Source organism: Mucor velutinosus (assembly GCF_035048745.1).
Source record: "Mucor velutinosus strain NIH1002 chromosome Unknown tig00001569, whole genome shotgun sequence".
Taxonomy (NCBI): domain Eukaryota; kingdom Fungi; phylum Mucoromycota; class Mucoromycetes; order Mucorales; family Mucoraceae; genus Mucor; species Mucor velutinosus.
In genome coordinates this window covers 312,412-328,322 of record NW_027041921.1, presented here as the reverse complement: position 1 = coordinate 328,322, position 15,911 = coordinate 312,412, and the positions used below count along the sequence as shown (strand labels likewise).

At 41.9% G+C, this 15,911-nt stretch overlaps 4 protein-coding genes across 4 annotated transcripts; 3 read left to right on the top strand and 1 right to left on the bottom strand.

Annotated features, from left to right (window-relative positions):
* Positions 1-1,212: 1,212 nt before the first annotated feature.
* On the top strand, positions 1,213-1,986 carry cmk1_2 (Calcium/calmodulin-dependent protein kinase type I; the record flags this gene model as incomplete). Its single annotated transcript, XM_064831461.1, has 1 exon — positions 1,213-1,986. The coding sequence occupies one exon, from the start codon at positions 1,213-1,215 to the stop codon at positions 1,984-1,986; it is 774 nt and encodes a 257-aa protein (XP_064677741.1).
* Positions 1,987-2,340: 354 nt separating this feature from the next.
* ATC70_012284 (uncharacterized protein) lies at positions 2,341-7,224 on the top strand (the record flags this gene model as incomplete). Its single annotated transcript, XM_064831460.1, has 7 exons — positions 2,341-2,395; positions 2,465-2,692; positions 2,751-2,785; positions 2,844-3,250; positions 3,311-6,913; positions 6,971-7,070; positions 7,123-7,224. The coding sequence occupies 7 exons, from the start codon at positions 2,341-2,343 to the stop codon at positions 7,222-7,224; spliced, it is 4,530 nt and encodes a 1,509-aa protein (XP_064677740.1).
* Positions 7,225-8,842: 1,618 nt separating this feature from the next.
* On the top strand, positions 8,843-9,564 carry ATC70_012283 (4-hydroxyphenylpyruvate dioxygenase; the record flags this gene model as incomplete). Its single annotated transcript, XM_064831459.1, has 2 exons — positions 8,843-9,138; positions 9,195-9,564. The coding sequence occupies 2 exons, from the start codon at positions 8,843-8,845 to the stop codon at positions 9,562-9,564; spliced, it is 666 nt and encodes a 221-aa protein (XP_064677739.1).
* A 194-nt stretch (positions 9,565-9,758) lies between these two features.
* Positions 9,759-14,052, bottom strand: RPL33B_3 (60S ribosomal protein L33B; the record flags this gene model as incomplete). The annotated part of the gene is made up of 3 exons (XM_064831458.1): positions 9,759-11,806; positions 11,862-13,961; positions 14,019-14,052. The coding sequence occupies 3 exons, from the start codon at positions 14,050-14,052 to the stop codon at positions 9,759-9,761; spliced, it is 4,182 nt and encodes a 1,393-aa protein (XP_064677738.1).
* Between the last annotated feature and the right edge of the window lie 1,859 nt (positions 14,053-15,911).

Sequence of the window (15,911 nt, the reverse complement as noted above, 5' to 3'; positions counted from 1 at the left end):
AAATTTACAAACCTCAATAACATCGCAATAAACACATGTTGAGTTGCTTTTACATTCAAATTTGTCTCATTTCACTATAATGTTTGACTTGCTGATTTGATAAGAGCTTGCTGATCATTAAGAAACTTACCGCTTTCCTAAACTGTATCTTCAAACATATTGTATAAATCTGGAATGATCATCAATACAACCAATAGTAATAAATTAATGCAAAATTTACAGTAAAAATCACAATTAGCCCATTAGAATTGCTTATAAAACCTTTCAAGAAGCAGCAAGCAAACCAAGGAACTACATTGAGCCGCTGCCAACACTTGGATTTGCTGTTTGATTTCAGGAACCTGACTTGATAGCTCAAATCACACCAAATCGTACCAACTTGAAGAGTCAATTTAGAGCAGTTTTTGAAGGTTCCATGATATGAGATTTGGCGCAAAGTGTTTCTATAAATCCGTACTTACTTCCTGTAGCAATTTCTCGATTTTTATTTTGTTCCAAAATCGACCCTTCCATCCTTGCTACCGTAGGGCAAAAAATCGCGAAAACAATTTGTCCGATATTTCGCCCTGAAATCGAGAATTTTTTTTATAGAATTCCTGTCAAGAATAGATAGAAAAGCTTGGATTTTTATGTAAAAGTATTTCCTAAGGCTTTTTATATACAAATTCTTGATTTAAATGGCAAAAACTGATTTTTCTATTTTCGCGTTTTGCTCTAGATTATTGGTGACAGAAAATAATGAGACTAGTACCATTCGAACCGAAATTTGATGAAAAACAAACTTTACTTAATAATTTTTGGCTGTTTCTTATACTCTTTCGCGAAGAATCTAGCAAAAGCGTTCAAAAGTTCATCCGAATGGAGAGATTGACGAAGAGTTATCTAACGGGGATTAAAACGCGTTTAAAGAGGGCGTCCAGCCATTTTGCCTGATAGCAGTTTGCACAGCTAATTTCATGCTTTTTCAAAGGCTAATCCCTACCTAACAAGACATTATCTCGCATGAATTATACACTTAAAATAGAGCTAGATATAATTAGTCTTGTTTCCCTTTTGAATTTTTTGCAAATTTGATGGAGTTCTTAGCCATAGTCTGAACCATATGCCTTGCCTTTCCGCCCTACTAAAAAGGGTAGGCAGAGTGACAGTCCAGCAACCCTCTTTTCTTTCTTCTCTTTCGCGTACAACAAATAACAAGAACTACCATCGATCATGGAACAATCACAACTACAAGCACAACTCGATCCTAACACATACCAAGAGCTAGATGCTCTTCGAGGCAAACTATGGTCATTGCAAGAGACATTTTCCTCCCATCTCACCTATTTAAAAGAACCCAAATTCCCATTCGCATGGCCAGACTTACTCAATAAATTCAACATTCTGACCGCAAGATTCGCGTCCCTCTCTGAAGACTTTTACAGCTATACCGAAAAGGGGAGCAATGCGACACTACCAAAACTGATGGTTCATCCTTATATACCCACCACAACCGAGCAAGAGACCAATATTTTAAGCGTTTTGCTAAGAACCAAGCTCATTCCAGATATAGAAAGGTTGGAGGCAGAGACTCAAGCAACAATTGCCCAGGAACTGCTATCCGATAACGGAGCAGCGACAGCAGCATCACAATCTGCTCATAATGTGGATGATGAACAACTCATATACGAGCAGTTGAAGCAGTGGAATCACTTGCTGGAGCGCCATGATCGGTTAGCTGTGGATGCAGCTAATTTTATCAGTGAACTATCCACAGATCATCGGCCTAATTTCATGCTGCGTTACGAGGATCAAGTAGAAGAAGACGAGGACGAGGATGAGGACGAAGAGATGGAGGAAGAACAAGAATGGGAAAAGATGGGCTTTCCATCAGAGGAAATTTGGAAAAAGTGGAAACTAGAATGTTTGATGAATTTCTATAGTAGTGGCAAAAATGAAGTGATTGGTAGTGATCTCAAAAAGTTAGCAACAGCTACCAAGAAATAAACTATAAATAGGATGAAAATGCTCCTAGTTTCTGCAAACAAAAAAAGGAGCTATTCCACGTGGATGTAGTGTAGCAGTGAACAAGCAAGCGAGCTCCAGGAGGGCCTACTCAGCCATTTTATATATAAATTTCATTAATTTCAACAGGCTTAACCCGATACAAGCACCTTCTATATCAGTCTTGTTTGAAAAGACCTGCTGTTACTGCTTTTGAACTATTATAATACACAATTTCATTTGTATCTTGCTTTTCTTTCTTCTTTTTCCCTCTATTTTTTCTTCTTTTTTTTTTTACCCTTTTTTGATTACAAACAAAACGACATACTTGACAGCCTATTATTTGTACTATTTGACATGAGTGGAAATAATATCAAAGTTGTCGTACGTTGTAGACCTTTAAATGCTCGAGGTAGATTGCTGTGTGCCTGAATACGGCTTGCGAATCACTTGATCTAACATCTATCAAATACATCATTAGAAAAGGCTCGAGGTGCGCCTTGTCTTATTCGTATGGAGGGCAACAAAACCATCATTAGTAAACCACCTGGTTCAACAGAAGATCCTAAAGCATTTACATTTGATCAATCTTATTGGTCTGCGGATAAAGACGACGACGAATACGCAGATCAGGAACGTGTTTATAACGATCTTGGCAGAGAACTACTCGATCACGCATTCAACGGATACAATTGCTGTATATTTGCCTGTAAAGCGTCTCTACTTTGCCTGTTGTTTATATTAGATGACTAACCTTCTTATTTTAGACGGACAAACGGGCTCTGGTAAATCTTATTCTATGGTAACTGAAATGTACGAATCTTTTTTGTTACACAACTAATATAAAACATTCAAACTAGATGGGTTACGGTGAAGATAAAGGTATCATTCCAAGAACTTGCTCAGAATTGTTCGATCGCATCCGCTCTGCAAAGACAGACACATTAAACTTTCAAGTGGAGGTGTCCTACATCGAAATCTACAACGAAAAGGTCCGAGATTTGTTGAATCCTCGCAACAAGAGCAACCTCAAAGTAAGAGAACATCCTACCTTAGGTCCCTATGTTCAAGATTTATCCCGCTTGGCTGTCAATTCTTTTGAAAATATCGATCAACTGATGGATGAAGGCAACAAAGCCCGTACTGTTGCAGCTACAAATATGAATGAGACATCCTCTCGCTCTCATGCTGTATTCACTATATTCGTTACGCAAAAGATATTAGATCCTGCCACAAAACAAGTTACTGACAAAGTCGCTCGTATAAGGTAGCCGATGCTTACAAATGACATGTTTTGACGTTTGTTACTCATGTTTGTGCTCTCTAGTTTGGTAGATTTAGCTGGTAGTGAGCGTGCCAACAGCACTGGCGCGACGGGTGTGCGGTTGAAGGAAGGTGCCAACATTAACAAGTCTTTAACCACACTTGGTAAAGTGATTGCAGGTCTTGCTGAGCAAGCTTCTGCTGAATCAACAAACAAGAAGGTCAAAAAACCAAAAGAAGCGTTCGTACCTTTCCGTGATTCCGTCTTGACGTGGCTTTTGAAGGATTCTCTGGGCGGTAACTCGAAAACCTGCATGATTGCTGCTATTTCACCAGCCGATTACGATGAGACCATCAGTACATTACGTTATGCTGACCAAGCCAAGAAGATCAAGACTAAAGCTGTTGTAAACGAAGATCCAAATGCCAAGGTGATGCGCGAATTAAAGGACGAAGTTGATGCTTTGCGTCAAGCTCTCATGGTATATGCACCAGAAGAAGTGGAAAAGATTCAAGCGATTGCACATCCAACGAAAAAACGAGCATCTACACCAGCTGCCAGTGCAGCTGCTCCCACGGTTGCTAAGATTGCAAGGCCAAAATCATTATCGCCGCAGTCTCTACCAGCAAATTCGAAATCTACCGTCGTCTTTACCGATGCTTCTGGCAATACAACGCAACTCACCAAAGAAGAAATGGTGGAGCAGCTGCAAATGACAGAGAAACTGCTCGGTGATTTGAATCAAACATGGGAAGAGAAGCTCCACAACACCGAGAAAATCCATATCGACAGAGAGAAATCACTCAAACACCTTGGTATCACAATCGAAAAGAACAATGTTGGCCTGTATACGCCTAAAGAGGTGCCTTATTTGATCAACTTGAACGAAGACCCACTCATGTCAGAATGCTTAATGTACAATATCAAGCCTGGCATCACGCATGTAGATCAAGATCTCGTAGACGACGACGTGGGAGAAAGAACAGATGGAAGTGGATCCATTCGTTTGAGCGGAAGCAACATCAACAAGAATCACTGCTATTTCGAAAATACAGACGACATTGTCACATTGTACCCTCGCCTCGATTGCACTACCATGGTAAACGGCATGCGTATCTCAGAACCCAAGCGTCTTCATAGTGGATACCGTATCATTCTGGGCGATCACCATGTGTTTCGCTTCAACAACCCTGGAGAAGCACTCAAAGAACGTGAGCAGCAGCAGCAGCAGCAACAACCTAGCAGCAGAGCCGATAGTCCGTGTGCACCACCATCTCCCATCTCATCAGGCGATGCTGTTGTGCCTCCACCTTTGAACGAAGTAATGGACTGGAATTTTGCTCGTCGTGAAGCCATGCTCAATACGTACATCAGCGACTCTAATTTTGAAAACTTCACCAACGAGGACCTCGACAAACTGTTTGACGATGTTGCCAAAGTGCGAGTCATTCGTAAACGCCAATCCGCATCCTCAGACACGCTTTCACGTCGCACATCATCCTCGTCTTCTGTCCGCCGTAGCAACTACTCTACCACGGCATCCTCTGTATTTTTGGACGACGATAATACCTACTATACAACCGACACCAGCACAGTGTCCTCCTCTTCTTCACTGCTGGAGCAAGACATGGATTTTCATCGCAAAAGATACGAAGCCAAGCTCCTCCGTCTGTCCCGTCGTATGTCATATTCACCTCAGCAGCCCCTTGAATTCACACCACAAGAGCGTATTGCCGTGCAGAAAGTGGCTGATCATTGGAGACGTCAACGCAACGTGGCTATGGCTCAGGTAATGCTGACGCACGATGTCTATGTTCGCCAAGCCAATGTATTGGCCACCAAGGCCAACAAGGACGTTTTCTACCAATATGCCGTTGTCCATGATGATGTCTCTGCGCAAGCCATGTCGTACAATGATACTGATTTACTCAAAGCTGCCAAACCTTGCATCGCTGTGCAAGTGGTCGATAAAAAGCATGGCGCCGTCTACGTTTGGTCTATCGAAAAGTTCATGGCTCGTCTTCGTTATCTGACGGCTGCCTCCTATAGTGATGATGCCAAAAAGTACATTAAAGGTGAGGATGTCTTCTACGATGTACCTGAATTCACGTTGCTGGGTCTGGCCAAGGTCCCCTTGCGTAACCTAGCAACCCAAGTGCCTGTGGAGAGTATCTTGTCAGTACATTGTCGTAGCACAGGTCGACTGATGGGACACCTAAAAGTGCTGATTTCACCTATTGCTCGCTCTGTGCGTCATCCCTATCAACAAGATGCCATCATGGAAGACGAAGACCCTCGCAAGTTGCTGCATGTTGGACAGCAACTGGTGTTTGAAATCGTCGTACTCGAGTTGAGTGGCCTGAATCCCAAGCAATTCTCCCGCGCCCATGCCCAATTTCGATTATCTACCTTTGGCAGCCATTTGGATGGTGTGTTTGCCGCTGATACGACAGATGTTACCGAAGAACCCATTCAATTCAACTACCATCAAACACTGTCCATGGCTATCACAGAGGAAATGCTGCATATCATTGAGACCCAAGATATCTCATTTGAAGTGTTTGGTAAGCCTTGTCAAGACTACCTACAAGAGTTGATTATCAAGCAAGACGCTGACGAAGCGCACAAGATGATACCATCCAAGTCATCAGAAGATGTTGTTGCTCATATCCAAATACGTGAAATTACGCCTGAAGGCGACTACAAGCCAGTGCCTGTGGAGTCACCTCATGTATCTGCTGGTGAAATCCTTGGTCAGCACGATACCTTCTCTTTGCAGCAAGGCCAACAACGCCGTGTCGTCCTATCGCTTTCAAGCACAGCAGCACTCGATAAGATTGTCGATTTGCGTATTGGTCACATCCGTCTCGTAGACAACAAGCATCGTGTGGTGGAGTCTCCTAATACCAGCAATGCTGACATTCCACTCAACATCATTTCCAGCACACATGTCGACAACAAATGCACTGTGGATTGCGCTTGGGACAGCTCTTTGCACGATACTCGTTTGTTGAACGCCATCACCTCCAATGCTCAGAAAGTAGCACTGACACTGACCTGGGCTGTCCGCTGCCCTGACTCCATGCTGTATTTCGAAAAGGACATTTACGTACACATCAAGGATCAACAGAAAGCTGCTAATATCAAGAAAAAGACGCCCAGCAAGCGTTCCTCTGTGATTCTCAATTTCTTTACCAAATCAGCACCTATCAAGATCCAAATCACATGCTTGTATGTAGTGCATTACAAACCTGATTTGAGCGGTGGCCTGGATTTACCCTGGGTGGCTGCACCAGCTCGTGTTTTGTGCCAAAAGCAGCGTCGAGAAATGCAACGCAGGGAACAAGTAGACGCACTGCGGTACGCTCTCTTCTTGACAGAACAATTGGATCGTCTGTGTGGCTCTACAGTGACAGCAAAAGCAACCTCTATGACCGCACAAGATGTGATAGACCTTTGGACCAAAAAGAACAAGAGAATGACATGCGATGATCCAGCCCTCTCACAAGATACATTGATCAAGCCCACTGTGCGTCGCTGGATACCTCAAATTCATCAAATATCTATACCTGTCATTGAAGACTACACAAAAAAGGGCTTTCTGATGCGTAAAAACGACTCCAACAACAGTGAAGCCTGGGATAAATACTGGTGTGTGCTGACTGGGTAAGTCATTTGCTACATAGTCTCAATGTGCGATATACACTGACAAGTTATATGCAGACAATATCTCTTCTTGTACCTCGATCAATCCGAGATCAATGAGATTGATATCCTCAACATCAAAGGCGTACACAAAGAGGACGCTAAATTTGATGCCATGGTACGTTGAGCCGTACACTGATTGCCGCCATGATGACTAACCTTGACTATAGAAATCCAAAACCTTCTTTACAATTGATACCCTATATGATTCACATACCTTCCAGGCACCCGATAATTCAGCAATGAATGAGTGGCTTACTATGATAGCTTAACCTATGCCCCTTCTCTTTTTTTTTCAATCTATGTATCAACACGACTCTTATCTATGAATGCAGTCTACTAGCTTTGTATCTATGCTGTAACATTACTATATCTTCTCTAAATGTATACCTTTTATTCTTTACTCATGCCTCTTCTGTTTTGATTATGTTTGCAATAAAGCTTTTCTTGTATAATTACTCATCAATTTAGGGCTGATTGTACTACAGTGTTTCCAGGGCATGTCAAATTGTTTTTATTGGCATTCGTTGGCTAGATACGTTACATTAGATTCTGTCATGTATTCAACACTCAGTATATCATCCCTGATATCCAGGAATGAGGGAAAATAAGCATCTCATTGGGCGTAACATTGATCTTTAACTGTGTTCCAAGGAACAGCAACTCACGGCAAATTGCAGTTGGAAATCAGCAAGCTGAAGCTACCAATACCATCTATATAACTGATGTCTTGAAATTCAAGATCCAGCATTACTCAGATGCATGGCTTAAATATAGATCGAACAGGGGCAGTAGGTATATCTTGAAAGAGTGGCATGTAAACACTATGTACTCAGCACGGCAGAGCCGACATCTACAGATCAGAAGCTCATTAATGCAATCATACATTTACACAGCGCATATAACCAATGCAACTGCCCTTTTGTAACCTGTTTCAGACCGAATTACTTATGACGATAGATGAGAAGGAGAAGGAGAGAGAGCCGCAAACTGCCTCTGCATACTACAAATATACCTCAAATCAACAAGTTTATTTTTTGAGTCGCAGTCAGCATGACCATATATCAACAACTCTTTTGTCTCGCACCGAAACCCATTCTTTTCTCTTTTATCACCACTCTTGCTACCACCCTCTCAGTCCATTGATCCGCAACTGCAGTGAAACAACAGCACCGCATCAGCATAACAAATGCTTCCAGAAGATCTACACATAGAGATCATTGAAAAAATACTTGGCTATCTGCCTCGTCATGCCAAACAACCATGCTTGCTCGTTTCCAAATCCTGGTATCAAGTTACACTACCTGGCTACAATCAATACATTCAACTGTTGGGCAGCGAAGATTTAATATTATTATGCAGAAAGATGTTCCATGAGCCCGTTTCCATCAAAGACAGTGACATTCGCTGCCTCTCTTTGAATGCAGAGAAGGTGAGCGATAGATACATTGTCAGAGGAGACGTCCTTGTGCGAATTTTGAACGCTTGCATCCATCTACGAACACTACAATTGTTGCATGACAGTAACCAGTTCCTCGAGTTCCTGTGTCAGACGAGATCAGAGCTACATCTCGATGCTTTAAAGATAATCTATATCCCATTTAGTGTAGTTAATAGAGTTACCAGAGACAGAGAGCTCACAGCCATCTTTCACTACTGCCAAAAGATCATCCAGATCTCTTTCAACATCAATAGAGACACTCTGCGTGGTATCCCAGGGAACATGGATCTAAGCTACTACTTGAGCAAATTCAACCGATTGCAGACATTGGCCATTCATTTCAATGATGAAGTTGTCTTGCACGATATTGTATCCGCATGTCCACAACTAGAGTCACTACGCTTGTTTGGTGCTAGCTTCTTCCCCCCCCCCCACTGCCAAATTGCAAAATGTACAAGGCAGACAATACCATCAAGAAGCCTATCTTTTCCGTCAAATCACAGATCCACACCGTCGTCGTTGATACCAGCTTGTTTACAAACGACTTGCTGGAGTATCTCGCCATCCACATCAAGCACCTGTACCAATTGACACTGTGTGGCTCCGTTTCTCGCAGTACGCAAAGCATCATTGCAGCTCTCACTGCCTACAGTAAACAACCGAGACGGAATGCATTGGCCCTCAAGTGTATTCGTTTCGAGAGCTACCTTAGTTATTCGAATGAGATTATACAGCAAACCAGATCGTGCTTTTCCTCTTCATTGCTCAGACTCGACCTTAATGTGATTTCAGCGAGATCAGGGACGAAAACAACAATCTCATGCTCGATTTGATTGGCTTCAATCTGGACTATCTCATCACTGATATCCAAAATGTCTTTGAAGGCAGAATTACTGGCTTGAGTAAGACATCTCTGGAAGTAACGACAACAAACAACGTCATGCCAAAGACTGTGTATCTTCAAAGAAAGTCAAAATGGACGCCAGATAACCTGTTCAACCTTAGAGATAGCAACCAATATGTCAATAAGAACGCGCGAAATAGAAGACTGAAATCTGTTCATACCTGCGTGTTAACTATCAAGGCTGACTCCATCCATTATGTACGATTGTATTGCCACAGCCAGGATAACCGACATCTCTTTAGTCTAATCATAAACCTGAGAGCTTAATTCCTTTTCACTTTCAAGCATAGCACAATAGGCTTTCGTGTAATTGAAAATGGTTGTTTTCTTTATTAGTAATACACAATTGGGGATATGTTATATGATCAACAAGGCTGTTAAACAAAAAATGTAATTAAATTATATATAGTTGTAATGGTAGTATGTACATCTGTTGTCTGATCAAAGAGAAAGCATTAGATTTAGGCCTTCTTTTGTAATCTATCAACAGGGAATCTTCTTGCAAGGTAAGCATGAACAGGGCCAATTACTACAAGCTTCTCATAGACGAGACCTGCAGCCATATTACCAAGACATAAGCCCCAGAGTCTCCAACGGAAATCAGAAGGCATAATATTGTGACCCAAAGGTGTGTTGTAAGGCTCAATATAAGTAGGTGGCACTTCATAGCCAAGCTCGCTCAAGACTTCCTTTGTACCGCAGTTGAATCTGAACAGACAACCAAATCTGTTGGGGTCAGCCAACATCCAGTAAGACACAATAGCAATGTAGAGCAACCAGAGGAATACCAAAGAATAGTTTCTCCAGAAGGCCTTTCTAAATTTGTAGCCATAGTTGAAGACGGCAGCATTGTTGACAAACTGGAAGAGACAGACCAAGGCCAGAACTTCAGCTTCGTAGTTATCAGCCAACAACCACCACTTGGAGATATCGACAGCAGAGGCATCAAACTCGTGACAACGGAACCAGGATTGCTTGAACAACATGTCAAAAGCACAGGCCAAGAAGATCCAGTTGATGGCAACAAGACCCATGACAGAGGCAAGTGTTTGAGGGCCGAGCAAGCGAGCAGTTGGTCTTTGACCTTCTAGTCGAGTAGCAGCGTGAGATTGAGAAACAGCGTATGTGAGCAAGACGGTAATCAAAACATCAACGGCAATCCAGACGTTTTGTGAGAGAGTAACAGAAAAATAAAAGGTGTAGATCTTAAGCATCATCATGACTTGGCCGTACATGACAAGATACTTGTAGTTGGTGATAGAAGTGGCAAGAGCACCACGACCTTGACGAATCAATTCAACACAAGAGCGAACACTTCTGTTGCTTGTAGAGAAGGGAGACACAATAGAGGCTTCAGCATCAGACATGGCAATACCAACATGAGCAGCACGAAGAGCACCACAATCGTTGCCACCATCACCAGTCATGGCAGTAATGCCTCTTTCCATATGGAGTTGAACACACTTGACCTTACCGGCGGGCGTCATACGAGCAAATACACGCGTGTCCAAAAGATACTTTCTAATCAAGTCGGTTTCGCAGAGCCAGTCGAAGGCCTTACCAGTCATTGCCAATTCACAGGGAGTATGAGCTTGGTTCAATAAAGCCTCGTCAATGTTAACATCAGGGAACACGTCAGGCTCATCCACGTCAGACCACACGATACGGCCCATGGACTTGTCGAAATCACCCAAAAAGACGCGAGACCCTTCATTGACCATACCACATTGACGACCAATGTAAACACCAGTCAAAGCAGTATCACCGGTAATCATAATGGTACGAGTAGCACCACGCTTCAATTCCAGAATGTTCTCAGTTGTGTCTTCCTTGAGTTGGTTCTTGAAGATGATCAAACCACAGAAATCAATGTGCTCTTCCATTTGGTCACGGTTCCAGTTACGGAAACCTTCAATACCGCCAATTTGCTCGAGATCAAGTTCACGGTGCGCGAGAGCCAGAACATAGCAGCCTTGACGAGCCAAACCAGAGGTAACAGAGTTGTAATCAGCAGGGATAGACTTGGGGCTACACAAATCCTTGATCTTTTCGTAAGCACCCTTGACAAAGATATGGACCTTGTTGGTGTGAGTATCAAGGACAGCGACAGACATGGACATACGAGCATGGACGAATTCGAAGCGCTTCAATACATGAACAGCGGCACCAATCTTACCAGGAGCAGCCATGGGAGGAGTCAAAGTATCCACATAAGCTTCATCTTCAGGCTCATCCTTCAAGGTCCACTTGGAAGAACGGAACATTTCAATGTCCACAGGATTACCAATGAATTGGCCATTCAAGGTAGTAACAGCGTGACATGTAGCAATACCAATTTGCATTAATCTAGGAATCTCCTCGATGCTTTCAATGTGAGAGTCGAATTCAGGGTTGACGGCATTAGCGCGTTGTTCCACAATGTTGTCAATATCAGTGATAGGCTTAGCACCAAAAAATTCGAGACCTTCCTTGGTCAATGTACCGGTCTTGTCAAAGCAAAAGAGTTGCACTGTTCCATATACACATCAGTATCACTAATACACACACTTGTATTGTATTCTTACCTTTGCCTGCCATCAAAATACGAGGGAGATCAACACAAAAAATCTGTTTCTTTCTTAAACGACCAGCAGCGACGGATTGGCCCACAACAAGAGCAGCAGGGAGCAAGGGAGAGACCAATTGACAGATAGCAAACATGGCATAGAACCAGGCACTAGTGCCACTGGTGTAAAGCCAGATAGCCAAACCAAGACAGACCAAACCACAGCAGAGCAAAATCAAAATGACAATCTTGATTTGTTCGTCAAAAATGAAGGAAACACGAGTGGGGAACAGGATCTTCTTGACCAATTCACCCTTATCAGTGGCAGTACCAGTGTTCATGACCAAGGCAGTGACAGGAGTGTTGTGTTCAGTACGTTGCGCTTGAGAGATGATAGTACCAGCAAAGATTGTGGAGATCTTACCGGCACCCATGCTATCATAAACAGTGGGGTCATTGGCACGGAGAGGGAACTTGCGGATAGGCAAGGGCTCACCAGTAAGAGAACTCTCATCAGCCACAATGTTACCAGTCAAGACGACAGCATCACAGGGAGCAGTTTTACCTTCCACAACTTCAAACACATCGCCAGGCACTAAATCAGAGGTGGATACTTCCTTCCATTGACCATCACGCAAAATATTGATGTTGTCAGTAAATTCAGCCATCTTCTTAATACGAGTTTCAGACTTGAGACGCACATAGACCTTGACAATAGCAGAAACAAGAATGACAGCAGTGTCAGCGATACCTACTTGCCAGTAAGCAAAGTAGTAGAACAGCCAAAGAGCAGTAAATTGGTAAATGTAGAAAAAGGAGGCAAACTCGCGAAGAATAGCCATAGGAATATTAGGCACGTAGACTTCGATGAAGTTGGGCCCGATCATTTCTTCGCGTTCCAAAGCCTCCTGAGAGGTCAAACCTTGAGTCAATTGGGCAAGTTCAGCATTTGTTTCACCAAGAACATAGTGGTGAGGCTTGAAGAGCTGTGTTTCAGGATGATAAACATAACGAGTGCATTGGTAGATAAAGTACTTGGTACCATTGCCAGTCTTTTCCAAAGAAGAAGTAGCAATTACCATATCAAGACCGAAAATTCGCTTAGCATTCTTCTCCATGATACGAACATATTCTGTGATTTTGTCCTCGTCATCGGTAGAGACAATGATAGCAGGTTCAGGGCGCTCCACTTGGACATATTGGCCTTGAGAATACATGCATTGAATACGGAAAAAGTTGGGAATACGGCTCTTGAAGACAGTAAGCGTTGCGAACCAGATAAAGAAGATGTACCATTGACCCATAAAAGTACTGGACTGAACAAGAGCATTACCGCGGAAGAAGAGGTAATTTTGATAGTAATCATAAGTGATCAAAATCATATATGCAATCATACCAAGAGTTTGCAGCATGTACAAAATAAAGCAGAGAGTACCAAAGAAATCACGTTTGTAAGCCTTGATAGTCATTTCTTCTTGTTCTTCAGAGTTCATGGAAGAGGAGCTATCAGACTCCTTGCTGCTCTCATCACCACTGATGTCCTTCTTTTCATTGATATCATTATAATCGTCGCGCTTCGTCTCGCGCACTTGATGATAGCGAGCTTTGATCACCTTTTCTCTGAGAAACTTGTAACAAGACCAGGCAATAAGGAAGAATGCACAGGAGCCGTAGAATACATAGTAAGCAATAAAGACAGGCTCAGTGAATGTAAGCTCGCCATAATCAGGAGTAGGACAAGTGCTCCACATCATAGGTTGAGGGTTAGCATTCCAGCTAGTAAGGTTGGAGACACCAAAGTAGTTACCACAAGCAGCTTCCGTTTGGGCTTGCTTGTTGGCAGCATCAAAGTGTTCGACATTGACACGAGCAGTATCTAAACACTTATAGACAGCACCACCTTCCAAAGAAGGTGCGCCAGGGCAGGCACATTGAGATGTGAGATCGGTGGGACAAGATTCTCGACAGGAACCATCAACACAGTATGTCTGACCAGCAGGACATGAGGGACGCACCATCTCAGGGCATTGGGAAATTTCACGGACACAAAGAGCAGGGCAAGGATAGGCATTGTAGGTAGGCAATGGACATTGATTGCCATTCAGGTCCCAACCATTGACTAGAAGAATCTGTTAGATATACAAACAAAAACAAATGAGCATGTGTACTTGTTTACCTGTGTTCCAAGCAGGAGTTGCTTTGACGACCATTGGTAACATTGCAATCAAGCAAGATAGTAACCAAAAGTGTTTATTCTTCTGATGATGTATCATGATTTCTTAATTTACAAATCTGACTTCGTTCCTTTCTTTTTTGTTTTTGTAGCTTAAGTTTGAAATGTTTGATTGAGGAACTTTGTTGAAGGAAATACACAAAATGTAAAAATTTTTAGCTTCGATGAAATCGAGCAATTGATCATACTATATATATATATATATATAGTTTTTTTTTTTTTTTTTTTTTTTTTTTTTTTTTTTTCTATACGCTAGGTGTGAGTTCATTCTGGATCCATCGGATGCTTAAATTACCATGGTAACCAAGGTAATCAAAAATGCTACAGAAAAAAGCTCCCTGAAAATCTAGCAATGCCGACAATAAGTCAGCTTCAAGATCAGGATTGTTGAATGATTCGGGAATACAGGCACCTTTTGTCTGGGGGAAAACTCAGTTCCAACAAATCAATGTGCCACGCTGGCACAAGCCTAACCCAATTTTCAAATCAACAATAGATAATGAGAGGTCTATGTTTCAACCTTGAATGGAAACTTCGATTTCAAGAACGACATTTACACTGGATCCTTGGCATGTCAAATTTCTATATGTATGATTCTACACCGGGAACTGAACAAACATGTTTTATATTCTTCTGCGATAGGATGCCCGATGATGAAATATGATGATGGATCTCGAGTCGAGCAGATGATGGTAGTTTATGTAGTGAAATGAGAGCTGTACAAGCACCGGAGTTTCGGCCTTGACGTCATGTTCAAATGTAAGATTTCGTATGACCTTAATACTAAAAGGTTAAGGCTTGTTTTCCATGTCAAACCCAATTAGTAACCACATTTCACGGCATTTAGATATGTTTTTTCTCGGTTAATTTATTCACAAAGCTTTTCGTTCCTTAATTCAGTAACTTTTCGACGATATCTATTTTTTTTATATGTCCAAATGTCTTGGATAATCCAGCTTATTAAAAAGCAGAAAATAAAATGTGAGTCCGGGTAATGATAGTTTAATTGGCTACTTGTATTACTGAATGATAAGTTGGTTTTATTGCATATCAATCTCAGTACATGTGGGCCTTTTGTTGAGTACCCACGCCTTGGTTTTCTAGCTCAACTAATAATCAAATGCACTGACATTTGATGTGGTTGTTAATGTATGCTTCTTTTACAATCAATGAGATTTTTGGTTTTCAGGTACATGTATAAACTATAGCTATAAGGGCATGCTAAGGCCCATCACATAGCGTTAAGATGTTCACATTACCTTCTTCTTTGGTAGCACAAATGCCTCCAAATTGTTTGCATTGACATTTCAAATCAAAACCGCTTCCATGAGCACTTTTCTGCTACATGGCATAACACATCTCATTTGTAGGAGCATCTTGTCTTTATTCCTGTCGATATGACTTTAGCTGATGACTTCCCTTTATTCCATTTCACAGATGCAGCAGAAATTGACTTTAAATCAAACCGTAAATGCCCCTTATACAAATATTTGACACAATTTATATCATACGGCGATAGAGTGCCCATTGCTAATACCCGCTAATCCCTTCTTTTTTTTTTTTTATTCCCTTATCCTTCAATAATTTAACTGATAGCAGCTTATCTGCTGAATAAACTGGGAAGATGTGTATATAGTTCTCGGTTTATGATTCTGATACATCAACAACAATGATATTGAATGAGCGAATTTGAATAACCGTAACTCGGTGGCAGAAAATCTGAAGGAATGTATACATTTTGGCCATGTATGACATGCACTAATGAAATATATATTGTAATTTTATTGTGCATCGTACGATATAGCCATTTTATTCAAGTGTAATAAGCAGTTTTCT